The sequence below is a fragment of the Neofelis nebulosa genome, chromosome 15, assembly GCF_028018385.1.
Source record: "Neofelis nebulosa isolate mNeoNeb1 chromosome 15, mNeoNeb1.pri, whole genome shotgun sequence".
NCBI lineage: Eukaryota > Metazoa > Chordata > Mammalia > Carnivora > Felidae > Neofelis > Neofelis nebulosa.
The window spans coordinates 20,556,301-20,582,057 of NC_080796.1; the positions used below are offsets into that span (position 1 = coordinate 20,556,301).

General features: G+C 46.2%; 1 protein-coding gene and 1 long non-coding RNA gene across 2 annotated transcripts; both read left to right on the forward strand.

The window, feature by feature from the left end:
* The first annotated feature begins 5,479 nt into the window (after nt 1-5,479).
* METTL13 (methyltransferase 13, eEF1A N-terminus and K55) lies at nt 5,480-19,908 on the forward strand. The gene is made up of 8 exons (XM_058700467.1): nt 5,480-5,890; nt 7,190-7,949; nt 9,257-9,456; nt 11,339-11,534; nt 13,137-13,304; nt 14,571-14,786; nt 17,366-17,497; nt 18,826-19,908. Exons 1-8 carry the CDS (start codon nt 5,738-5,740, stop codon nt 19,098-19,100), a joined length of 2,100 nt encoding a protein of 699 aa, XP_058556450.1. The 5' UTR covers nt 5,480-5,737; the 3' UTR covers nt 19,101-19,908.
* A 482-nt stretch (nt 19,909-20,390) lies between these two features.
* Nucleotides 20,391-23,068, forward strand: LOC131495477 (uncharacterized). Its single transcript, XR_009253974.1, has 2 exons — nt 20,391-21,707; nt 22,453-23,068. It is a non-coding gene; the product is annotated as an uncharacterized LOC131495477 (long non-coding RNA).
* Nucleotides 23,069-25,757: the final 2,689 nt, after the last annotated feature.

A 25,757-nucleotide genomic window follows, 5' to 3' on the forward strand; every position in this document is an offset into this window, starting at 1 on the left:
TCACGGACCGCGAGATCGTGACCTGGCTGAAGTCGGACGCTTAACCGACTGCGCCACCCAGGCGCCCCTGAACTGCACATTTTTAAATGGTGGATTTTGTTATGTGAGGTATATTTCAATGGGAAAAGATGCCATTAGATGTATAGTTGAAAATTCACGGTGGGCGTTGAGTAGCAAATGGATTGTGTTGGGCAGGAATAGTGGAGGCCGTTAGGCAAAGGACCTGAAGGCAGGAAGTCTGACCAAATTCACACACTGAGAACCTGTTAGATGTTTGATTCCAAATCCCATGTTCTTACCTCTATGCTGTATAGGTTGACATAAGGAAAAGGCCTTGAATTAAGCCACTTAGGTGCCCTTTCATGCCATCTATCTCCAGAAGTACTCACACCATGTTTCCTGAGGCCATTTCTCTGTTGAGCCTTCAAGCACTAGAGCTGCTGTTTGGATGCAATTGCGACAGACTGAGGAAATCTCCTTTCCTTCTTCAAATCAGAACAATCAGCATGAAGATCTACTGATCAGAGATGAGATAGATCAGGGGCAGTAAAGAGTTCTGGCACCATACGTTGGGATTCTTCTTAGGAGAAGAACTTTCTTGCACCCTCATGGCAAGAAAAGTGTTTCAGTTTTACAGAAGGATTACAGAGGACTTCTTTCTTGGAATATTGGGAATTTTGTTCTCCTGGATTTGTTCAAGGATCTCAACCTAAATGTTAAAAAAAAATTATCTAGGGTGGGACACTTAAGGGATTTTTATTCATAAAGTGCTACTTTAATGTCCTTTTCTTTGATGGGAGAAACATATTTTGTTACGGGCGGAGGACAGAGAATATCCAATAAAAATGGGATACGTGAGAATCTCATGGTAGATGTGCTGAGTGCTAGAGTGTGGAAAAAACAACTTGGTTTCCAAGGTTGGTTTTTTTTTTTTCCCTGCAAGGGAACTCAAGTTTAGAATAGAATAGAATAATGGAGAAAACATTGTAATAGTGTGCCCTTGTAATCTTTCTCAGTATCCAGGCTGCAAAAAAACAAAGACGAGGACCAGAAAGAGGCCTGGTCAGCCTCCTCACGTAGAGGTCCCATGCACCAGGCACAGGCCATCATCCTTAACACCATGTCCTCACCTTTTCTAGTTTTCAAAATGTTATTGCCCACTGGCCCCAAAGGCAAACAACTTGCATTATATGCTATGCCCCTTCCTTTCCCCCACCAAAGTCGATATGCAGTCCACCCATGCCAGGAAACTAGTGTCCCTACAGGTGTCCACAGTGACAGAAGAAACTATTGAACAAGGAGAAACCTGGGAATCGAATATAATACTCAGAGCCAGGCATGGCTGAATTCACTCCATCATACTTAACTTTTAAATTTCTTTTTAATCAATTAGAATTTTGTCTCAATTATGGGTGTGTGTGTGTGTGTGTGTGTGTGTGTGTCCATCTCATGAATTCAAGTACTGTATGAGGAAATTCTTGGCAAGTCCCAAGTGCTATGCAAACTAACAAATTCTATTATGATTATCCCAATCTTACAAATCCAATGTCAGCTTGAGAATTACTTCTCAGGTCAATAATACCTTTAAGAAAGTCATGCTTGCCTTCCATTATTCTAAGACATAGGAGACCATTCAATTTTTATTTTCTCAAATGTGAAAAACAAATTCATTTACAAAGACTTCCAGTGTGAAATTGTTTCCAGGATTATATGTGTCACTCCCTAGACACCAAGGAGAGATTCCCTTTAAATAGTTTTATGCCCTACTCATGAAGTATTTTCATTACTTGGGCCACTAAGTCCAACTGGATACCTCTGCCAGAATTTGAGAAGGGTATGAGCCCTGGGATAGGCGTGCAGGGTGGGGATACTGGCTTCTACCCAGTCATGGCTAGCACGATGACCTCTGAATTCCTCTCAAGCAACAGTTCTCCACATGACCCCCTGCTCCTTCCCTATTCCTTTGTATAGGCAATTTCCCCAGTCATCCAGAGGCCAATGTGGAAGCCATTTTCAGTCCTCAGGTCTTATACTCCCTCTATAGGATCAGACATCAAATGCTTCAGTCATTCCCGAGAACATCTTTTGTATTAGTTCTTTCTAACTGTCATGACCCTAGTTCTCCACTGGCATCTTCTGGCCTGACAGCTTTAATCTAAATGCTCAAAGTGGAAGACTTCTCAAAACCTGCTGCTCACCTCAGTTCCCAGTTTTGTCTTCTGCTGCATCCACACACTGTAACCTTCTGCCCAACCACACATGTCCTCCCATGGGTGTGCTCTGTACTACTTTCCTGTTATGACTGTACAAGTTACCAAAACCTAGGAACCTAAACGGTACAAATTGATTATCTCCCAGTTCTAGAGGTCAGAAGCCTGATGGGGTCTTACCGGACTAAAATCAAGGTGTCTCCAGGGCTGAGTTCCTTCCGGAGGCTCTAAGGGAGAATTGCCTTGACTTTTCCAGCTCCCATTGGCTGGACGGCCCTCTCTTTGGCTCACAACCCCTCCTCCATCTCAAAGCCAGCAATGCTGCACCAATCCTTCTCATGCCTCCAATCTATGGTCTCCCTCTTCCACTTTTAGGGCCCTTCTGATCACACTGGGCATGCCTGGATAATCCTATTTTAATTTCAGATGGCAACTAACCTTAATTCCCCTTTCCATGTAGACTAACTTATTCACAAGTTCAGGAAATTGGGACATAGACATCTTCGGGGAATGTTATTCTGCCTACCACATGCTCAGTCCCATCCTCTGGGCCCCATATTATGAGAACTGCTTTTAAATATCTATGCCTCATTTTCCAAATTTGTTAGCAACAATCAATTAGCTTAATGGTACCAAAAACCTCATGTTAAATGAAAAGTAAGACTACAAGCTGCAAATTATATATTCAGAGGTCTAGATTTATACTTTTAGGAAAAACCCACAATATTGAGTGACTTTTCTACACTGTTTGCATTAAAAAATTTTTTTTGTTTATTTAAAACAAATAAACACTCAACACCCCATGTAGGGCTTGAACTCATGACGCTAAAATCAAGAATTCATGCTCTTTCAACTTAGCCAGCGAGGCACCCCTACAATCAATTTGCATTTTAAAACATACTGGTAACCACTCTGGAGATCCTAATAAAACACAAACCATAATATCTACCTGGCTTAAATTAACTATGCTAATGATAACATAGCTATTAATTATACTTATAGTCAAACCTTGAGAGAAATAAGTTTCAAATGTAAGTATTTTAAAGGACAGACTCTCCTGCTGTATTTGAAGTATTTCTGCATTAATCATTCATACACTCTCAGGAAACCTCTAGCAAGTGTTAGCTTAAATTCTTTGGGTGGCCACTGCTTTCTTAGGCTCTAAGAAGGGAGCTGGCACAGGGGTGGACAGGTAAGTCACTTATCCTCTTGGTCTGCAACATACTGCGAACAATAATTGTATTTTTAGGGCATTCAATAAATGGCTGGTGCCTGGGCTACGACAGAAATCACTGCTTACCAACTTTTCCAATAGCAAGCCATGAACAGGAAGGACAACAGAACCAGAGGGAAGAGACCATCAGAGGGTGAAGATGCTTGGTTCTGACCTCCGTCGTGCAGATACTACTGGAACTAGTTGGGGTGTGCGGTGGTACCCAAACTGACAGATGATAGGAACTTTCTGTCCCTTCTTCAGGAAAGCCTTCTCTGGTCAGGCAACAGAGGTCTGGAAGGTGTCTGCTGTTACAGAATCTTATACTTCTCCTTCACAGCACCCATCACACCCTCACGACAGTTTGTTTTTGTCATTGTTTGATGCGTGTCTTCCACGTGACTGTTTTGCTTACCACTGCATCCTTAGCTTTACCACAAAGATTGGTTCATATTAGGCAATTTAAATGTTTGATGAATTGTGTAAATTCTCAGGGGAGAGGGCAGAGTTGTGTTTTTTGTTTGTTGTCTGTTTTTTCCTTTGGTGTTGTGTAGCACTTGAAGCAAATCAGCAGCCTCAACACTCAATTAAGTCCTTTCTGAAAGAGCCCATACCTCACTCATTAGGAACCCTGCATGATGGAGTAGCTGAAGCCACCTGAGAGGCGCCTTCCGTTTCTTTTCTTGCTAGGCTTAAATGTGAACTCAACAAGTGCTACGTGAAAATAGATTTTCTTTGATGTCACCTTGTAGAGGGCTTTTAGACTAACCATTTAAAGTTGTGGAGAGGGAACTAAATTCGTTTTGACTTTTCTCTTATTTATATTTAAAACAGTAGTTCTCAAAGTGTGGTCTTGGACCAACATCATTGAAATGCAAATCCTTAGACCTCAGTACACCTGATGAATCAGAAACCGTGGGGTTGGGGCTCAGCAACCTGTGAATTAATGTCTTCCAGGTGATTCTGATGCATGCCGAAGTTTTAGAACTACTCTCTCAAACCAAAGTTTAAGTCCACTTTAAGGATCAAGAGTCTACTTGGCTACCTGTGACAGTAAAGCCCAGACTGTTAGATGCTCATTCCATGGCCCTATGCCCTGCCTGGCCTGTATATCCCCCCCGCAATTTACAGTGTTGTGGAAACCCCAGCAAGGCACATATTTGGCACCTGTGCCCTTATGGGAACATCCTTGGGGCATTACAATAAGATGAGCATCTGAAAGTAAAGTTTATTCATTAAACACACCAAGTAGGCAGTAGCACCTACTGATAGATGACATCAGAACGACAGCCTAAGAAGGCTGTTTCTCAAAAGGAGGGTTACATTTTGCATACCGTGCTTTCGGGGGAGTACAGGGTGAGCCGGCACCTCTCAATACATACTTGTTACTCTTCTGAATTTTCAGGTCATTACATTAGTAGTGGGATCCTGCATTTTGGTGCAGAAAAAGTACCGCCAAGTGCCAATTTTCTCCAAATTAAACCTCAATGACACAAGTCGTTAAACTAAGGGAGGGCGGGGCGGCAGATGCAGCAGATAACCTGGCTGGGACTACTTTCTTTTGCCAAGGTCGGGCTCTACTCTTTCCTTCCCTCACTCCCTCTAAGCTCCTGGGGCCTCCTCTTCCTCGCGTCCCCTCGGTCAGGCGGCTCGGCCCTTCAACATCAGAAGTGGCCACCGCGCGGGCTCGGAAAGAAGGCGAACACACAGCCCGGGACGCGCGCTCTCTCAGAGTCAGCGGAGAAGCCGGGACCCAGGAAGGCTGCCCCCGCGCGGCGCTCGGACTCAAACCAGCTACCGAGACCCCGACACCACCTCCACCCGGCCTCACGCCCGCGGCCCCGCCCCCTGCTGCCGCGCGTAGATAAACGCTGGGCGACTGCGGCGCTGCCGGTGGCGTGCGGCGTGCAACTCGCAGCCAATGAGATGCCAGGAACCAAAAGCAGTGACCAATGAGACGCTGGGAGGGCCCGGGTGGCCGACCAATCGCGACGCTGCGCACCCGGATGTGCTTGCCAGTTCTGAAGCCCATCTGTGGGCAAGTGTGAGGGGCTCCGCACGTGGGGCTGGGGCTGGGGCTGGGGCTGGGGCTGGCAGCCGGCAGGAGGGCTGAGTGTGTGTTTGGTTCAGTGTGTCGTGCGTGGGGATGGTGTGTAAGCGTCGTCTCCTTGGGGTTTGAGCGGGGGAGAAATCAATGTGGTCATTAGTCGTGGAAAGAATTCCACCGAGGGTGCCGGGACCAGCGTGCGTGGAAGCCCATCCGATGGTACCTCACAGGGACTAGGAGAGACGAGCGTGGTCGGACAGTGAGAATATGAACCTCTTACCTAAGAGCTCCAAGGAGTTTGGCTCCGTGGACTATTGGGAGAAGTTCTTCCAGCAGCGAGGAAAGAAAGCTTTCGAGTGGTACGGAACCTACCTGGAACTGTGCGGCGTGCTGCACAAATACATCAAACCCAGAGAAAAGGTACGCGCGGCCTGGCGGTCCTGAGTGTGTGCTCGGGAACGTGGCAGATGATAACTTTACTCCTGGTGGATAGAGACAGGCGTGAGGGCGCCAATTGGGCCCATGTTTTCAGGCTTCTCCGCGTCATTCCGGCCCAAAGTAGGCAATTTAAAAATGTTCTTGTAAAGGCTTTCGGATAACAGACATGCGGCGCCCAGCTCACCGCTGAACTAATAGGCTCATTGGGACAGTGACTTCGTTAGTTGGGCAAGCTAGGTATGGCCTCCTAGAGAGACCCTGTGCTTTTCTGTCACCGTCCATCCGTGTAGAGCAGACAGTACCTGTGGCTTTACTGATACAGGAATCTGTTAGCCAAATCGTTGTTGTGGGCACACTGAATTGCAGGCACTGCTCAGCCCATAAGCAACAAGAGCAGCAAGGCGTAAACCTTGGCGTAAACCTTCCGGAAGTGACAAGTGGTCAATGCAACGACGGGGTGGATAGAGATGGAAATGTACTGGAGGTAGGAAAAAAGGAAGGGAGCAAACTAACCTTCGTGGAGGATGTGCCAGACATGCTGGATGCTGCGTGTGTGTGTGTGTGTGTGTGTGTCCAGGAGTTGAATTCTCATAATAAACTCTGTCAGGTTCATTCATGTAGGACATGGAAACTGAGGCTCTGAGATCCAGTTTCTTGCCCAAGATCATACATGTAGTGTATGGTCACATGAGAGTTTAAACTCAGGCCCATCTAGTCCCAGCGTATGCACTTCTCACCAAACTTTTCCAGAGATGGTGACATTGGGATGGAGCTTTGAAGGATGAGTGGGCGATTGCTCCATAGAGAGGGAGGGAACGACCCGTCTTTTAAGCTTGGCTTTGGAAAATAGCGGAATATCTTAGGTGGACCTGAAGGCATGCGTGGAATAGGATTTTGCCACAACTAGGTTTTCAGTAGTAAAACAGGAGATTTGAACTCTACTGTATTTTGATTGTGTGACTTCCTATCAGTTTTTGAGTAATAAATGCTTTCTTCAGAGAAAAGAACAAACAGAATTTGTTTGTTTTTGCAGTATGGAAAGTCTATTTATACATAACTTGCATTGTTGTGGCTGAATGTGGTTTTCACTTGTGAGTTTCTCTAACCATTAGTGTTTCAACATAGAGCCTAGAATCACCTCTGTAACGGTGCTCCGTCCTGTGCATAGCATCTGCACCTTCTGAAAACTTGCACCAGCCAAGGCGAGACTTGATCCCGGGAAGTACGTGCAGGTCATTCCGTTGCCTTGATCACTTTCGTCTTGTTGGCTTTTTCCCTCAGGTGCTGGTGATTGGGTGCGGTAACTCAGAGCTTAGCGAACAGCTGTATGATGTGGGCTATCAGGATATAGTGAACATTGACATCAGTGAGGTGGTCATCAAGCAGATGAAGGAACGCAATGCCAGCCGCCGGCCCCAGATGAGCTTCTTGAAAATGGACATGACCCAGATGGAGTTTGCCGACGCTTCGTTCCAGGTGGTGTTGGACAAGGGCACCCTGGACGCTGTGCTGACAGATGAAGAGGAGAAGACCCTGCAACAAGTGGACAGGATGCTGGCTGAGGTTGGCCGTGTCCTGCAGGTGGGCGGTCGCTACCTCTGCATCTCCCTGGCTCAGGCTCACGTCCTGAAGAAAGCAGTGGGTCACTTCTCTCGGGAGGGGTGGATGGTGAGGGTGCACCAGGTGGCCAGCAGCCAGGACCAGGTGTTGGAAGCAGAGCCTCGGTTCTCCCTGCCTGTGTTTGCCTTCATCATGACCAAGTTCAGGCCGGGCCCTGGCTCTGCCCTTCAGATCTTTGAGCTCTGTGCTCAGGAGCAGGGCAAGCCTGTGCGGCTGGAGAGTGCCGAGCGGCTGGCCGAGGCGGTGCGGGAGCGGCAGCAGTATGCCTGGCTGTGCGGCCAGCTGTACCGCAAGGCCGGGCTGGGGAGTGTCTCTCTGGACTTGTGTGATGGGGACACAGGGGAGCCACGCTACACCCTCCACGTGGTGGACAGCCCCGCTGTGAAACCATCGCGGGACAATCATTTTGCCATTTTCATCAGTGAGTTGGGATTGCGCCCTCTCTTCCCTGGAGGGGCTGGCTCTGAGGGGCTGGGGCTTTGGTGGTGGGTGTGGCTTGGCTGGTTTTATCTTGCCGGGGGTGGCACTTTAAGAAGTGAGACCAGCCAGGGCATGAGGGAGGGGGCACAGCAGCTATCTGGCTACCTGCTTAGATTTGGGGCTTATTTCTTCACATCTCCCTTTGGAAAGGCCTGATGACATGTGAGAATGGATTTGGTAGGGAGGACAGAGAGTGACACAGTTAAGTATAGGTATGTCTCATATTGTAGAGATAGGAGTTACTTTGTCACATGGAGTCATGGGAGTGACAGAGTCCCAGCTCTGGAGCCTGTGAGCTGTGTGACCTGGGGACGTTTCTGTGCTTCTCTGTTGAATATAGGGAGAGTAGTAGCTAAAGAAGTGACTGTTTGGGTTTCAGTTCTGGCTCGGTCACTTCCTGGTGGTGTGACTTTGGACATTCCTTTCCTTTCTATGCCTCAGTTTCCTCATCTCTAAAGTAAGGTCAACTGTGTTGTGTAGTTTTGAGAAGTGTAAACTCTCTCAGAATGGTGCCTCACACATGGTAAGTGCTTTATAAACATCAGTGTCATTATTGAAGGGTGTTAAGTGATACCAGATTGGCTCAGTAATGATCAGAAGAGAGAATGAGGAAATGTCTTCAGAAGTAGGAAATTGTGGACAAAATGCAAGATTTTGAAGTCATCATGCTGGTAATTTGCTGACAACTGAGCCATTTTCCCAAGTATTCCATAATTCTACCTGTCCACCAATGAAAACAAATAATAGTACAGCGGATACAGCCATGGAGGGTGGGGCTGGACTGCCTGGGTTTGAATCCCAGCTTCCCCATTTAGTAGCTGTGTGAACTTGTGCAAATAGCTTAACTTCTGTGTCTCAATTTCCTTGGAGTCGTAATATTACTAGGAGTAATAATACTACCTGTATCTTAAGACTGTTGTGAGTAATGAATTAGTTTCTGTTTATAAATTTCTTGAAATAATGCCTGGCATGTAACAAGCGTTAGTATCATTGCTTTTTTTTTTTTTTTTTTTTGCACTAGGTACCTGCCTCTCTCCCCTTATATACATGTAATGTGGGACCTACCATGTGTCTGATGGCTTCTTTGCTCTGGGCATTGTGCACTAGGGAATTGATAGCCCTCACTGGGTCACAGTTGGAAGGGTTGCTTGTCCTGTGCAGGGCCTGACTCTCTGCCCTGTAGTTCCTATTGGCTGGGGCTTGAACAACTCTTCCCGGGACTTCGTGTCACCAGGTGCCTCTTTCCAGTCCCCCAGGGTCGCGAGACCGAGTGGCTCTTTGGCATGGAGGAGGGTCGGAAGCAGCTGGCAGCCAGCGCAGGCTTCAGGAGGCTGATCACAGTGGCCCTTCACCGAGGTCAGCAGTACGAAGGCATGGACAGCATCCAGGCCGAGCTGTCAGCCAGAGTCCTGGAGCTGGCCCCTGCCGGGATGCCCACCCAGCAGCAGGTAACAGAGCTTCGGCAGCAGCATACATGGATCTCTAGACAAGTCGTATTAGCAGCCAGGAAGGCAGAGGGTGTCTTGGAAGGAGCTAGGACCAGTGTCTGTGCCCCTGTCTATTCCTGGAGGGCATGTCAACAGCTGCGAGCTAAGTGGGCAGAGCTTATGTTCTCTTGCCCCGGGCAGTGAGAGGAAGGTGAGTGGTGGCTTTTCTTGAGACCATTGAGACCCAGGGTAGCATCTGTGTGTGTGGGGCCTCGAGACTCCTCATAGATGGCACGGAGGAAATGCTGTCCACCTTGCAGGCTCCAGCTCTTTCTACTGTGGATTGTACAGACTGTGTTTCTCTTTTCCCTCTTTGTGTAGGCCTTCCTTGACCATTTTCCTTCTTAGAATCCTCATTATCTGATTGGAGAATGGAAAAGAGCCATACAGCTTAGGTTAGTTTTCAGGATATTAACATTGCTGGTAAGGAAACTGAAGGTTTTTGCCAAAAGAGTGATGTGGTATTGTCCATTGACACTGTCTTGTTCCATCCTGCTCAGGGTAGCGAAAAGGTGACTTTATTGCAGGTACTTTATAGTGAGGAATTTATCTTTGACAGGAAAGCCAAGTTGCCTGGAGGCTCTTTGCAGTAGTGACAGATCTGAAAAGATGAACCTAGATCCCTGGTTCTCACCTGTGCTTCTGCTCACTAGGCTGACTTGTGTTTACAGATGAATGTGTGTTTGATTCTTCCTGGCAGACTTTGCTATTGGTCCATCAGAGATATAGATCCTGTAGGGAGGTTCATTTGTGACCTTCTCTCCAGGGCCTGCATCTCTGCAGAGTCAGCAGTCCCTGGGATTCTCTTGGAAATCTTTAAAAAGAAATAGTTGTAGGGGCACTTGGGTGGGTCAGTTGGTTAAGCATGACTCTGGATATTGACTCAGGTCATGATCTCATGGTTTGTGAGTTTGAGCCCGCATGGGTTCTGTGCTGATGGTGCGGAGCCTGCTTGGGATATTCTCTCTCTCTCTGCCTCTCCGCCTCTCCGCCTCTCCCCAACTTGTGCTGTGTCTTTCTCTCAAAATAAATAAAAACTTTTAAAAAATTAAAAAGAAATAGATGTAAAGATTGAGAAAGGTTATGGAAAAGTCTAGGGGGAAAATATAGTTTTCTCTTAATTTTTTTCTCCTGTTTAGAAAAATGGGGGAAAAGATGTGAATAATTGAGGGAAGGGAGAAATTAATTCAAACTTGGAATGGTTGCTTTCCCTGTGGATTTGTTATCTTTATCCCTGTTCTGATTCCTTCTTTCATAGTTAGCCCCCTGCTGTGCATTCCCTCTAGCATTTATTGAAAGCCCTTTTAAGGATTCCTATTGAAAAACTCATGTTTTTCTTTTTCTTTTTTAAATTTTTTAAAGTATATTTATTTATTTTTGAGAGAGAGAGAGAGAGAGAGTGAGCGAGCATGGGCAGGGGGTGGGCAGAGAGAGAGAGAGAGAGAGAGAGAATTCCAAGCAGACTCTGTGCTGTTAGCGTGGAGCTTGACACGGGGCTTGATCCCACGAACCGTGAGATCATGACTTAAGCCGAGATCAAGAACTGGATGCCTAACCGTCTGAGCCACCCAGGTGCCCTGAGAAACTCATTGTCTTCTTAGGGAGAACCAATTGGATTTCACTAATGGTTTCAGGGATCTTTATGTGTTCAACTGGTTTTCAAAAAAGTGAATTAAGCCTTTTGTGATCTATCGAAAAGCTGTAGAAAAGTTCTTTAATAGAAAGGCAAATCTTTAGGTTCTTGCTGCCCAGAAGCTTGATAGGAGGATTCCATGACAGGATTAAAATTTCTCCTGTTTCTTGATTGAGCTGGTGTTTGACCGTATCTCTGTTACATCTTCAGGTGCCCTTTCTGTCTGTGGGTGGGGACATTGGGGTCCGGACCGTTCAGCACCAAGCCTGCAGTCCCTTGAGTGGCAACTATGTCGTCGAGGACGTGCAGGGGGATGACAAGCGCTACTTCCGGCGGCTGATCTTCCTCAGCAACAGGAATGTGGTGCAGTCAGAAGCTAGGTTGCTGAAGGATGTGTCCCACAGAGGTGAGGTGTCATCACACATGACGCAAGCGGTCATGGCATGGACTCTCCACTTGGGGTGGTCAGAAAGTGTTGGGAGCTTGGCCGAGTTGTAGGACAGACCTGGGTACGTGTGATCAGAGGCACAAGGCTCTTCGAGTTGTCCTGTTACCATCTAGACTCAGTCTAAGTGACAATAAACAGAACAGAGGTGTGTCTTGTTCTTGAGCAAAGACTCTGAAATGATAAGGAGCTGGGGTGGTAGCTTACCAAATAAATGTGATTGTCACTTTAATGCCTTCAGCGTAGAGGCCATCTGTTTCGCACATTGCTCCTTATGCATCTGTATATTCATTCAGTAAGGCTCTGTGAGGGGAGCCACAAGCATGGAGGGTACAGGTGAACCCTGCCCTCCTTCACAGCACACCCCCTAGCATGTTTTAGAGAGGGCATTAGAGTTGGTGGGTACTTAGAGGTCATCTAGTCCAGTGCTATTCAGTAGAACTTTCTGAAATGGAGGGAGGGTTTAATATCCACTTAGCTGCCCAAATGGTAACCGTTAACCATATGTGGCTGCTGAGCATGTGGAATGTGGCTGGGGTAACTAAGGAACGAATCTTTAATTTATTTAATTGTAATTAAGTTACATTTACAATTCAATGGCCACAGGTGGCTAGTGGCTACAATATTGGACTGTGAAGATCCAGGCCAGGTCCTTTAGGATCCCTTTTAAGCAGTCTCCCAGATGCCACTCAGAAACTCCCACTGGTGGGGAAAACAAGAGTTTGTTTCACCTGCTATGTTCGCCAGTTGTGTATGTTTGTATTATAAAAGCAATACTGCTCACTGTAATCCGTTCGAAAATCAATGTATACAGTGAAAAATGAGCATCTATTTACTATATACCAGAGGGAAGGAGTTGGGCCTTTATAGGATTTTTCCCTTTGGTGAGCACTTGTGATTTCCTCGTCTAGCAGGGCAGTGTGTATTACTGTCTGTATGGTACAGTGGAGGGATGATAGGTGTTGGAGACAGGCAGTCCCAGGTTCACATTCTGTCTGCACCTCCTACTGATACTGGGACTAATTATTAACTCTTCAGATCCTCAGTTTTTCCATCTGCCTAATATGGGAATTATAAGGTCGTTATAAGAGTTAAATAATTAGAAGTTGTAGCAGAGTCATAGAGGAGGTAATTAGTAATTTTAAGTCCTTCTCTAAAAGGATTTGTGAATAGACTTACCCTGTTAGTGACCTTATATTTCTCAGGGCAAAGAGGCTAGGACTCCTCAGTTTAGTTTTCCCAGGTTTTTGGGTGTGTTTTTGCCACTTTTCCTTTTTTGAGTCTCTGGTATCCAATGGTATGTGTTAAATGTTTAACAATTGTATTTTGGGGGCAAAAAGCCCTGATGTATACTGTTTGCCAGTTTCTGTGGCATAATAAAGGCCACCACAGGCAGATTTCAAACTACCAACATGTCAACCGTGTCACAAAATTTGTGTATATTTATCAGTTGGGTTCTTGAGTTGGATCAAGCTAGCTACAGCACAATGCTGCTGGTAAGTCTTGCTTTCCCCGGACTGGGGTGCTAAGCATAGTACCTCATTATCTCTATCTCTCATTTAGCCCAGAAGAAACGGAAAAAGGACAGGAAGAAGCAGCGGCCCGCTGACACTCCGGAGGACCTCCCTGCAGCCCCGGGGCAGTCCATTGACAAGAGTTACTTGTGCTGTGAACACCACAAAGCAATGATTGCTGGCCTTGCCCTGCTGAGAAGCCCGGAGCTGCTCCTAGGTAAGTGGGGTGCACTGCCTCCCAGTCAGGGCAAGTAAGGTTACAGACCAGTCTGACAGCAGCCATTGCAGACCAACAAATGCACATGTATTTATATCTTTCTTCTTCCTGACCATCTTCTAAGTTTATCAGTCACTTTTCCCTCAAACTCAAATTGTAATCTTGAAATGGCTACATGTGTTGATGTCTAAATTCTATTAGAATTCTATTAGAATTCTATTTTGTTCATTTATTTAAAATATTAAGGTATAACATATATTTGGGGAGATACGTAAAGTACACATTATAAGTATTTCAGTTTTGCTGAGTGCTTGCATATGTATCTACTCCTGCAACCAGTGGAGCATTTAAAAATCATGACTCCAGAAATGGCCTTTGTACTTTAGGAGAATTTCTGGGTTATCAGTAATGAATCATTTGAGCAGCGGATGCAGTTCTTTCTTAAATTTTTACTTAAACAAAAAGCCATGTTGTTGGTAGTACAGTAATAGCCGTATTACTAATAACAGGTTTGGATCTGACCACAGTAGCAAAAATGTTCATGTTCCTGTCTAGATTGTCACTGTCTTTACCAAGAGTCCTGACTATGTCTTGTTGAAACACCCTGTCTCGGTATTCTATGTCCCTAGAGTGTCAGTTCTTATGTTTAATCCTCAGACGTTGATCTATGTTTAACGTCTCCTTTTAGTGATTCTTTCTTGTTTCTTGTCTACTTCTATCCCCCTGTGTTTTCTGTGGTTTCTCTGTACTTAGGACTAGGATGTGGGCCTTTGTTTTCCTGTGATTTCTGGAACTTGGATTTATTGCCCTCACTTGGTTGATGTGTCTGAGAGGGCAGTTGTGGCCTTTGAGTTGAAAGCTGGGCAGAGGGCATTGCATCTACACTGCCTTGTGATCATGAGCAAGATGTTGGCTGTTGTCCCTCTCAATTCCTAGGGGGGAATCTAATAATGCTCATGGTGGGGACTCTTGGTATGATGTCAGCTGAGTGCCTTGGGACTTTAAGGGTCCCCAAAGAACCATGTACTGGTTCCTCTTCTGGATCTAGTAAAGGAAGGATTGTGAGGCCAGGGTTGAGTTTTCAGATGTAGATGTCAGATTGGCTCCTGAGTTTTTGGGATGAGACGGAGAAGCTAGGCCTTTAAATCTTGTATCCTCTGGGCAGAGCCAGTGATCCGACTCCCCTGCCCTCTTTACTCTCCCCGAGGCTAGTACAAAACTGTTCATGAGAAGATAGTAAAATGATGCTTTCTTCCTTTATTGCAGAGACCCCACTGGCATTGTTGGTGGTAGGCCTGGGCGGGGGCAGCCTCCCTCTGTTTGTCCACGATCATTTCCCAAAGTCCTGCATTGATGCTGTGGAGATCGACCCCTCCATGTTGGAAGTGGCCACCCAATGGTTTGGCTTCTCCCAGAGCGACCGGATGAAGGTCCACATTGCAGATGGCCTGGACTATATTACCAGCCTGGCAGGAAGAGAAGGTACTGCAATTGGAGAACTCGGAGGGATGTTGAGGGAAGAGTAATCCAAGCTTGGCAGACCTGCAAGGGCTTCTAGAATTCCTCTGTAAGAGAGCAGCGTTAGGATCGTCCCAGTCTTTCACCTGTTCATTTCTTCATTCATTGGTGGACATATTGATTCAGTAAATATAGAGTGCTAGCCATATGCTCAGCACTGTGCTAGAAGAACTCACTTCTGGGGCGCCTGGGTGGCTCAGTTGGTTAAGCGTCTGACTCTTGATTTTGGCTCAGGTCATGATGTCATGGTTGTGAGATCGAGCCCGACATTGAGCTCTACGCCAGGCGTGGAGCTTACTTAAGATTCTCTATCTCCCTCTCTCCCTCCCCTTCTCTGTCTGTCTCTCTCTCTCTCTCTCTCTCTCTCTCTCGCCCAAATAAATAAATAAATAATAAAAACAACAACAATGAAAAACCCCACACCGTTTCTGCCCTTGTGGCGCTAACAGATCAGTGGGCTTCTCTCCTGATTCTCTTCTGACCCTGTGTCCTTGCCACTTCCTCACCTTCCCATGGAACCTAACGTCTGTAGTCAGGTGAGTAGAAGGGGGAAAAGATTTGGGGTGTGTGTCAGGAGGTGTTTTGTAAATCTTTCAGCTGGAGGTGAAGCCAGAGATAGCGTGCGTGTAGCCCGGTGACTAAACCTGCGGGGCGCTGGGCAGTGGCTGCAGACGGGTGTTTGGTGGTTGTAACCACCGGGTAGGGCTGCTCTGGGCAGCGCGTGAGTAGAGCCTGAAGATGCTGCTAAACATCCTACAGTGCCCAGGACGGCCACCCACGACAAAGAATTGTCTGGCCCCAGATGGCAGTCGTGCTGAGGATGTGAAACCCTGATATAGATGCCACTCGGCGGGGATTCTGATGGAGTGAAGGCTCCGTTTTGCTCTAATGATTCGTATCCCAGACGGAGGACAAAAGGCATGTTAATGTTCTGCAGTCGCTCCTCTGGTCCTTCTGCCACTTTACATGTAGGCTCCCGTGACTGGTGCTTTCCGGAGTGTGTGTCCCTCAGGGAGAAGTCAGTCAGGCTGGTCCAGGCTTAAGGGAACCTGGGGAGCTTAGGCCACCCACCCCTCCTGGCCTGCCTGTTCCATACCTGATACTCTGGCTCTCGCTGGATTAGAGTAGCTCCCAGGAGGGTGTGGCAAATCAGGATGCCGGGGGTGAGTCCTTTGGTGCTGGGTGGACAGATGGTGCTTCACGGTCATTGCAAACTGAACTGAACTATATCAGAGTTTCACAGGTTACCTGTCTGAGTCTGGGGCCAGTGTGGGGGCCCAGGCCCAACCTAGCCAATACATGGGAAACACTTAAAACCGTGCTAGGCTCCTGGCAGGCACTTCGTGCGTGATGTGTTGCCATTGTGACTGCCTGTCGGTCAGTGTTGAACAGCCTGGCGATCATGTCTAACAGCCACCTTCCAGATTGTTGGAGGGCTCAGTGCTACAAATGTGGGCAATGGTCGTCCTTGGACTTTGATGAGCCAACATGTTCTGCTAAGAAACCAAAATGAGATCTGTGTTGTGGATACTAACAGGCTTGTAGGAGTCCTAAGTCAAGATTTATTAATTAATGAATAATCATTATCATAGTCTCAAAGTTTGCTAAAAGTCAGTAGCATTGCAGACTTACCCCTTGTAAAAGACATTCCCATCATACAAAGGAGTGCATCTGGTTCATAATCAGGTCTTTCTCACCCATTTAGCAAATCTATCTTTCCTGAGTCACCTGTTGTTCAATTAACTAGAAAAGATATACCAACTTTAATTTGAGAATGTTTTTGTCCTGCAAACATTTGCTGGGTCAGTCCCTAAAGGCTTAGGCAGCTGCTTTGCCTAGATCAATGGTTCTCAACTCTGCCTGTATTTAGAATTACCTGGCAGTTTAAGAAAAATACCAGAAGCTTCCCATCTCCCCTCCCCATCTGTTCCTTCCCTGTCCAGTGTTTTTGACTCAGTTTATTAGGAACGGAGCCCAGGTTTCTAAGTGTTTAGAACATTCCCAGTCTCTAATGTTCTGCTACGTCAAAATACTGGTACAAATGGACCCTTCATCAAGTAGTAATCAAGCTAGAGGACACCATTAATGTGTTTGGAAGCCTTTTGAAAGTGCCTCTTTTTTAATGTTTGTTTATTTTTGAGAGAGAGAGAGAGAGAGAGACAGAGAGACAGGGTGCGAGCAGGGGAGAGACAGAGAGAGGGAGACACAGAATCTGAAGCAGGCTCCAAGACGCAGGGCTTGAACCCACAAACCATGAGATCATGACCTGAGCTGAAGTCAGATGCTTAACTGAGCCATCCAGGCGCCCCTGGAAAGTGCTTTCAAATGTGGAAGAAGGTGAGATGAATGCCCTGTCTCTCAGGTGGGGTGCTCACAGTAAAACCCTGACTGACAATGACTCCCCTGACAGTGACATCAGTGCCCTTACAGGCGAACCACAGCCTCCACATCATCCTAACTGAGCCGCTTGCGGCCCCCACAGGTCACAGGGGAGATGCGTGTAAGTGGTGTGAGGCAGAGACTTGTTTGCTTCTCTTTCCCAGTGCGGCCCCACTACAGCGTCATCATGTTTGACGTAGACAGTAAGGACCCAACACTGGGGATGAGTTGTCCGCCGCCGGCTTTTGTGGACCAGCCTTTCCTGCAGAAGGTCAAAAGCATCTTGACTCCTGAAGGTAGGAAGACAAAGGTTGGGGAGGGAGGAGAGATGGGTCCTTTAAATTTGTTTTTCTTTTCAAATGAAAAATGCTCATGTCAGAAGTGTGTGGCTCAGTGAGTTGCCCCAAATTGAACACTCTTATTTATTCTCATCAAACACAGAACATTTCCAGCACCCCAGAAAGTCTACCTCTTACTTCCTTCCAGTAACTCATTCTCCTCTCAAGGATAGTGACTATCCTAACTTAAGTTAGCACAGCTTAGTTTTGCCTATTTTTGTTGTTTATATAAATGGAATCTTATGGAATGTGGTCTTTAAGTGTTTGTTTTCTTTCACTCAATATGATGTTTGTGAGATTCATCTATGGTGTTGTGTTCATATTGTTCCTTTATATTGCTGTGTAGTGTCATCGTGTGACACATTCGTGTCTCCATTCTCCTGGTTGTATTGGATTATTTGGGACTTTTATAAGTAGTACTGACCATAACGTTCCAGTAGATGCCTTTTGGTGAAATAGATTTGCAGGTCTGTTGGGCATATATGAAGGCTTGTGATTGCTAGACCATAGATCACGTGTATGCTCGAGTTTTCTAGGTGCTGCCACACAGTTTTACAAAGTGAATGTAGCAATTCACATTTCCACCAGCTTGGTCACGTTAGCTACCATTTGATTTCTTTCCACATGCCCTGGACTAGGCAGAATGGTATTTCCTCTTCATAGCAGCCCATTTTCAAATGAGGAAACTGAAGTAAAGAGACTTTGCCAAGGTGACACAAAGTAACAGCTGGAGCTTCAGCCCAAGTCCTTGCGACTTGGACACTGGAGCTCTCCATCCATATGTTGACAGCCTCCAAGATTTTTTTTTTTTTTTTTTTTTTTTTTTTTTTTTTTGGTGTCAGGTACTTGGGTGAACAGAGATATTCAGAACCTTAATTGTCACAAGTCAGGTAACATTGTCCCTCTGATTGGCCCTCTCATTATGTACTCCATAAGGTACATGCCAAGAACGTAACATCCCTGTGTTTGTTTGTTTTTTTCCCCTTGGGGATATTAATTCTTTCTCAAAGCAATTCTTTGGGAAACTGAGGTGTAGAGAATGATAAAATAATTTGTTAGCAGCATGGAAGAGGAAAAAATTAACTTGAAGTTTTCTCATAGTTCACATATTCCCCACGCTCTTCTCTCTTTTTATGTGGTGTATTCTGTGCAAACTCAAAGCACTTGTGTTTTCTTAGCCCACCAGTGTCCCTGGGTCAGGAATTGGTATATTTCTAAGCGCGGAACGTTGTCTCCGACATGTCCCCTGATCTGCAGGATGTGACTCTTTCCTTGCCACACCCTAGGTGTCTTTATCCTCAACCTTGTGTGCCGAGACTTGGGGCTGAAGGACTCAGTGCTGACCGGGCTCAAGGCCGTGTTCCCTCTCCTGTATGTCCGGCGAATTGAAGGTGAAGTAAACGAGATCCTGTTCTGTCAGCTGCACCCGGAGCAGAAACTTTCCACGCCAGAGCTCTTGGAAATGGCCCAGGCCTTGGAGCAGACCCTGCGGAAGCCTGGGAGGGGGTGGGATGACACCTACATACTGTCAGAGATGCTCAAGACCGTGAAGATCGTGTGATTGCTGAGGCCGGGAAGTCTGCTCAGCTTCGTGCCGGACTGGCCTTGGGCTCCTGGCCTGTGAGAGATTGAAGAGATATAATGCACCATATTTTTTAAGCCTCATATTTTTCTTGGTTTCATACTCAGCTGCATGCGACCTCCAGCTTAGCGAGGTTGCCTGAAGATCTGGGAAAATAAAAAATGTCCTTCCCGTCTTGTCCTCTTTAGTTCCACTTGGTTGACCCCCTCTGCTTCCCTGTACTGTGTCCTGGAGCAGGATTCCCAGCTGATGCCTTAACGACTCTACAGCAAGCTCCTTAGGATGGAAGACAATCAACTTTGAGTGCTGGTTTGCTTTTGCTTTATCTTCCTCTTGCTTCTGTAGGAATGATCTCCAGGGAGATAGCACAGCATTCTGTGCCAAAAGACTGTAAAAAGAGCAGGATTCCCATAGATGTGAGACAGATTTGACAGAACATCCACTCTGTCTCCCTCCAGATAGAGCTGCCGCTGACATCCCGAGTTTTAAGAATCCAGTTAACCCGCTTTACTAAGCAGCTTTCCCCAGCTATCCAAACCTTGTAGCCTAAGCTGTTTGTTCTGTTCTCAGCAGAAGGGGTGGATATAAGTGGCCCCCATAACTGTGCATGTCAGAGACAGAGACTAAAGTCTGTCTAAACCGACTAAAGTCGGTTTACTCACCTTCTCTGAGTGACAGCTGCATGTGGGACCCAGCGTAGAGAGCTGTGGTGGAAGGAAAGGTGGTTAAGAATGGGCAGCAAACATGGATTAGCAATAAAAATTAACATGTTCCAATAACTCCTTAAGTGATTTACGTAAGCTGTCTTATTTAATGAGATAAAGGAAAGTTAAGCCAAAACTACATCTAATCCCAGATCTCACTGGAGCCAGAAGCATCAAGCTTGTACAACTGTGAAACCAGCAGTTCCGAGATTGGCTTGAAGTTCATCTCTCCTAATGATGCCAGGGCTGACTTAATGAGCAGTGCCATGGAAAGTACACCTTGTCGCCCTCCACCACCCCAGCTTGCTTCACAGGCCCTTTTTTTTTTTTTTTTTTTTTTAAATTTTTTTTTTCAACGTTTTTTATTTATTTTTGGGACAGAGAGAGACAGAGCATGAACGGGGGAGGTGCAGAGAGAGAGGGAGACACAGAATCGGAAACAGGCTCCAGGCTCCGAGCCATCAGCCCAGAGCCTGACGCGGGGCTCGAACTCATGGACCGCGAGATCGTGACCTGGCTGAAGTCGGACGCTTAACCGACTGCGCCACCCAGGCGCCCCTCACAGGCCCTTTAAAATGGACTCTGAGCTCTTGAGGTGAAGCATATTTCAAAGACAGGGTGTCATCCATACAGAATGGTGTCAGCCCATTGAAGAAGGATGTGAGGACAGAGTAGAATTTTTGGATTTTACCCATTATAAAAATTTGGTGTTCCTTAGGGGATGATCTACCCTGGAGCCATCCCGTGTCACGCCCCTGCACCTCAAAGGGCCCTAGTTTGGGAATCCTCCATTGTTTTCTACTCTGTAAGTTCATGCAAGGTTAGGATAGGTGATAGGGGAACAGGGTCTGAGTCAAAGGGTCTAGTCTGACTGCCCTTCAGTCCTCTCTTTCTAGCTGTGCTGACTTTTGAATAGCTCATTTGGGTGGCACAGCCAAACTAGGGAATTACCAGAGTGAAGATTAGATCTCAGCTATGTCTGAGGGGAGTCGTCCTGGGAGTTAGGCAGGCTTGTTGGAGAGAAGCCTCCTTGGAGGTGGGAAAAGGCCTGCAGGTGTGCCGATAGTTGTGTTAAAAATCGGGGAAGTCTGGCTGTGAAAGAAGAGTGAAGCGGCTGATGCGTGCCTCCAAAGGCTGAAGAAAGACCAGTGGGCAGAAATCACAGTTGTGCAGCTCTCAGCCTAATTTCCTACAAAAAGCCTTGTGCCAATGGAGACCACTTTGCTCACTGGAGCACGTGGTGGCTCAGGCCGTTTACTCAAACACTAGTCCTGACTCCCCTCACTGTGCTCCCTAAGTTGTGAGGAAAGGGGCTTCTGTGTACAGGCACTGCCCTCGGCCTGTATCCCATCTTTCTCAATGGAGAGCTATCCCCTCTTTTAGGGGGGTGGGGATGAGTTTCCATTTTCTTTTTCTTTTTTATCGAGATGTAATTGGCATACCACATTAATTAGTTTCAGGAGTACAACATGATTATTTGTATATATTGCAAAATGATCACCAAAATAAGTTTAGTTAACATCTAAGAGCTATTCACTTTTACATGGATGACAGGCAGATGAGTCTTTATGAGAATTTTGCCTAACTAGGCACATGAATTCTGGAGTGGGGGAAGCCCGTGAACTCAGACACCTTCCAGACTAGGCAAGTAACATGAAGTGAGACGTAAAACAAAGGCTGGGAAGAAGCCCGCGGCAAACCAGAGAGGAAGCGCCCCATCAAAAGGCAGCAGCTGTTCTGAGTGAGCACTGTCCTGGAGCGCTGTGCCAGCACTGCTAGATCTTTTAAGACAAGCAGAAATCCTGAATGTATCTGTGTGTGTGAATTTTAAAATGTTGGCCAATCAGGAAGTATCTTCAAGACGTATTCAACCCATGGGCAGGTAATTTGCATCTTCCACTCTAGGCGAGCGTCTACAGAGCGCTTGAGAATCTGGCATACACCCAGCTCTGAGCATAAAACAGGGAACAAGCTGGGCGCCTGGGTGGCTCAGTCGGTTAAGCGTCCCACTTGGTGCAGGTCATGATCTCAGAGCTTGTGAGTTTGAGCCCCACGTTGGGCCCTGTGCTGACAGCCAGGAGTTTGCTTCAGATTCTGTCTCTGTCCCTCTCCCTCTGCTCCTCCTCTGCTTATGCTCTGTCTCTCTGTCCCTCTCTCTCAAATATAAAACATGAAAAAAAAAAAAAACATGAAAAAAGGAGGAAGATGATAGCTACCAGTCTCAAAAGTCTGTTAAATTCCCATTTTGGGTTATGACCTACATTTTCTGTAATGGCTACTCCTGAGTATAGATCAACTGCCATCCTTGAAGTAGTGCATAATTTTATTTTTATTTTTTGAGCGAGAGAGAGGGGGGGAGATCATGTGTGTGTTCTTGCTTGCAGGGGAGGGGCAGAAGGAGAGGGAGAGAATCTCAGGCAGGTTCCACTCCCAGTGCAAAGCCCTATGTGGGGCCTCACGACTGTCGAAGATCATGACCTGAGCTGAAATCAAGGGTCAATCAACAGTTGGACATCTAACCAACTGAACTACCAAGGTACCCCTGGATAGTGTACAATTTAACTTCCCAGATCTATTGGAGGCTGAATGATAATAAATCACCTTACAACCCTCTCCCCTTCCTGCAGGACCAGTTCTGCAACAATGTAAAATTGGTGACGCTGGCTATTGCCCCTTCTCCACCCTCCCCAACACAACAATTCTTCAGTGTGCCTCCAGTCTTCCATCATGGCTCAGCTTGCTAACTGGGCCACTTCTTGAGCCAATCTTGTGTGTAAACCAGTAGTTCTCAGCTTCACATCGGAGTCATCTGATCTGGTAATAATGGTTCCTACATATGCCCATGTTCTAATCTTCATAACCTATGAATATATTACATTACATGGCAAAGGGGAATTAACGTAGCAGATGCATTTGATTTTGATACTGTAAATCAACTAATAGGAAAGTATTCTTGATTATCTGGGTGGGCCCAACACAATCACAGGGGTCTTGAAATGTAGGAGAGGGAGGCAGAGAAGTCAATGTCAGACTGATGCAATATGAGAAAGACTTAACTGATGGTTGTTGGCTTTGAAGATGGAAAGTCAGCCTCTAGAAGCTGGAAAAGGTGAGAGAACTGAGTGTCCCGTAGAGCCTCCAGGAGGGATTCAAATCTGCCAACACCTTGATTTTAGCTCACTGAGAACTCTTTTGGACTAATGCATTATAGATGTATAAGATAATAAATTTATTTTGTTTCAAGCCAGTAAGTTTGTGGTAAATCATTACAGCAGTAATAGAAAACTAATATACCTGGGAAGCTTTTTTGTGTGTCAACTCTTAGTAACTTTCAAATATGCAGTACAGTATTATTAACTATAGTCACCATGTTGTATATTACATCCCCATGACTTATTTTATAACTGGAATTCTGTACCTTTTGACCCCCTTCACTCATTGCACCTACCTTCCCAGCCCTTTCCTCTGGCAACCCCCAATCTGTTCTCTGTATCTGTGAGCTTGGTTTTAGTGTTTTGTTTTCTTGTTTGTTTTTAAGATTCCAGGTGTAAGTGAGAGCATATGGTATTTGTCTTTCTCTGACTTATTTCACTTAGCATAATGCTGTCAGGGTCCAGCCATGTTGTCTGAAATGGCAAGATTTCATTCCTTTTTATGGCAGAATAATATTCCTCTGTGTGTGTGTGTGTGTGTGTGTGTGTGTGTGTGTGTGTGTGTGTGTGTCTTCATTTTATTCATTCATCCAATGGTAGACATTTAAGTTGTTTCTATACCTTTGGTATTATAAAGCCACAATAAATGGGGGGGGGGGTGCATATATCTTTTTGAGTTGGTATTTTAATTTTCTTCAGATAAATACCAAGAAGTGGAATTGCTGGATTGCAAGGTGCTTCTATTTTTAATTTTTTGAGGAACCGCCACACGGTTTTCCATAGTGGCTGCACCAATTTACATTCCCACCAACAGTGTACTATCTGGAAAACTTTAAAAAAATACTTAGGTCTAGACCCCACCCCCAGAGATTCTGATTTAAATGGTCTGGGGTACAGCCTATGCATCAGACTTAGCAAAAGTTTTCCAGTGATAACATGCAGCCAAAGTTGAGGAGCACTGAGGTGATGGTTATGTGAGTGGCTATGTTAGTCGGCTATGCTATTCCCATTTCTGGCTTAGCTCTGACATGCAACCAGTAACAGTCACTTGATGCGAAATGCTCTTCTCCCACCTTGTCTAAAGAAAAACACATTGTGTTTGCTTTTACTCATAACACTCTCCTACCAGATGTGTTGGGGCTCCCCCCGACACACACACCAAGCAATGCTCCAAATCGCCAACACCAATGAGGTGTCATACAGTTCAATTCGGATTGGACACTATCTGCCTGGGGTTAGTGCAGACCTAGAGACTGCCACTCCTTGTGTGCCAGTCTCAAGATTGTAAGTCTAAGTTGTCAACTGTGCTTCTGACTAACTGGCCATAAGTCAGAGGTTCCCATGCCCCCTTCAGATTTGATAATTTGCTAAAGCAGCTCCCAAAACTCAGGAAGACAGTTAACTTAGATTACTCATTTATTTTAAAAGGGTATAATTCAGGAACGAGCAGACGGAAGAGACACACAAGGCAAGGTGTGAGGGAGGGGTATGGGGCCGCCATGCCCTTTCTGCATGTGCCCCCAACCCTTGCACCTCCAGGGGTTCACCCACCCAAAAGCTCTCAGAACCTGCACTCGGGATTTCTGTGGAGACTTCATCATACAGGTAATAGATATGATTGATGGTTAACTCAATTTCTAGCCCCTCTCCCTTCCCCAGAGATGAGAGGTGGGCTGAAAGTGCCAAGTTTCTAATCATGGCTTTGTCTTTCTGGTGAACAGTTCGCATCCAGGAGCCCACCTCATCAGAACAAAAGATGCTTCTGTCACCCAGGAAATTTCAGGAGATTTAGGAGCCATGTGTCAGGAACCGGAGTCCGAAACCAATTTGTATTTCGTATTATTTCACACACCTGGACACTTCTGCACACCTCAGCTCTTTGCCCTTTGAGTGGATGACAGTAGGGTGAGGAGGTCAGCTTGCTGCATAGGGTGGTTTTCTCCACAGAGCACAGCAGCCCAGTCCCCACTATAACTGGGCCCTGAGTGAACATCCTGAGGACCGCTAAGAAAACCCAAAGGCTTCAGTAAACCATAGGTAACCCAGCTTTTCTCTTTTCTCTTGTGGCTTGTCTTGCCATTTGGTTTCTACAAATCTATAGATAAGTAATGGTCGAGAAGTAGAATTTTTGAGTCTTTATATTCAATAGGATTTTTTTCTTTCTTCTTTTTTTCTTCCTTCCTTCCTTTTTCTTTCTGTTCTCTTTTCTCTTTTCTCTTTTCCCTCCCCTCCCCTCCCCTCCCCCCTCCCCTCCCCTCCCCCCTCCCCTCCCCCCTCCCCTCCCCTCCCCTCCCCTCCCCTCCCCTCCCCTCCCCGAGGCTGTTTTGTGCCAGACACCTTGCTTAGGAAAGAGATACATCTCCTGATGTTACAGAGTACACTGACTAGCTTGGGAGGTAAGTTGCAACACATGATGAGTGTTGGAACCACATGTTTTGGACCCACTGTTTTGTTTTCCCACTGAGCTGGTTCCTATGCTTTCCAGTAGATGGCACTAAAGATCACACAGAAGTTTGGGGTGTCTCTGAATTGGCCCCCGGAGAGCAGAACTCTTTCCAGAATCCTTGTATCTCCTGTTTTTTTTCTCTTGTGCCTGAAGCCACATTCCTACCTTGCCTATTTTTCTCTCTCTTCACTCAATACCTTATCCACTCTGCTTTTCCACTATCACCCTTTCTGTCTTCCCATCCATATGGACAGATGATTCCTTCCAATCAAGGAGGGCACTGCATGGAGGCAGGAGTCATTTTGCCTCCCATCCCTGATTTTAGAAGCATTGG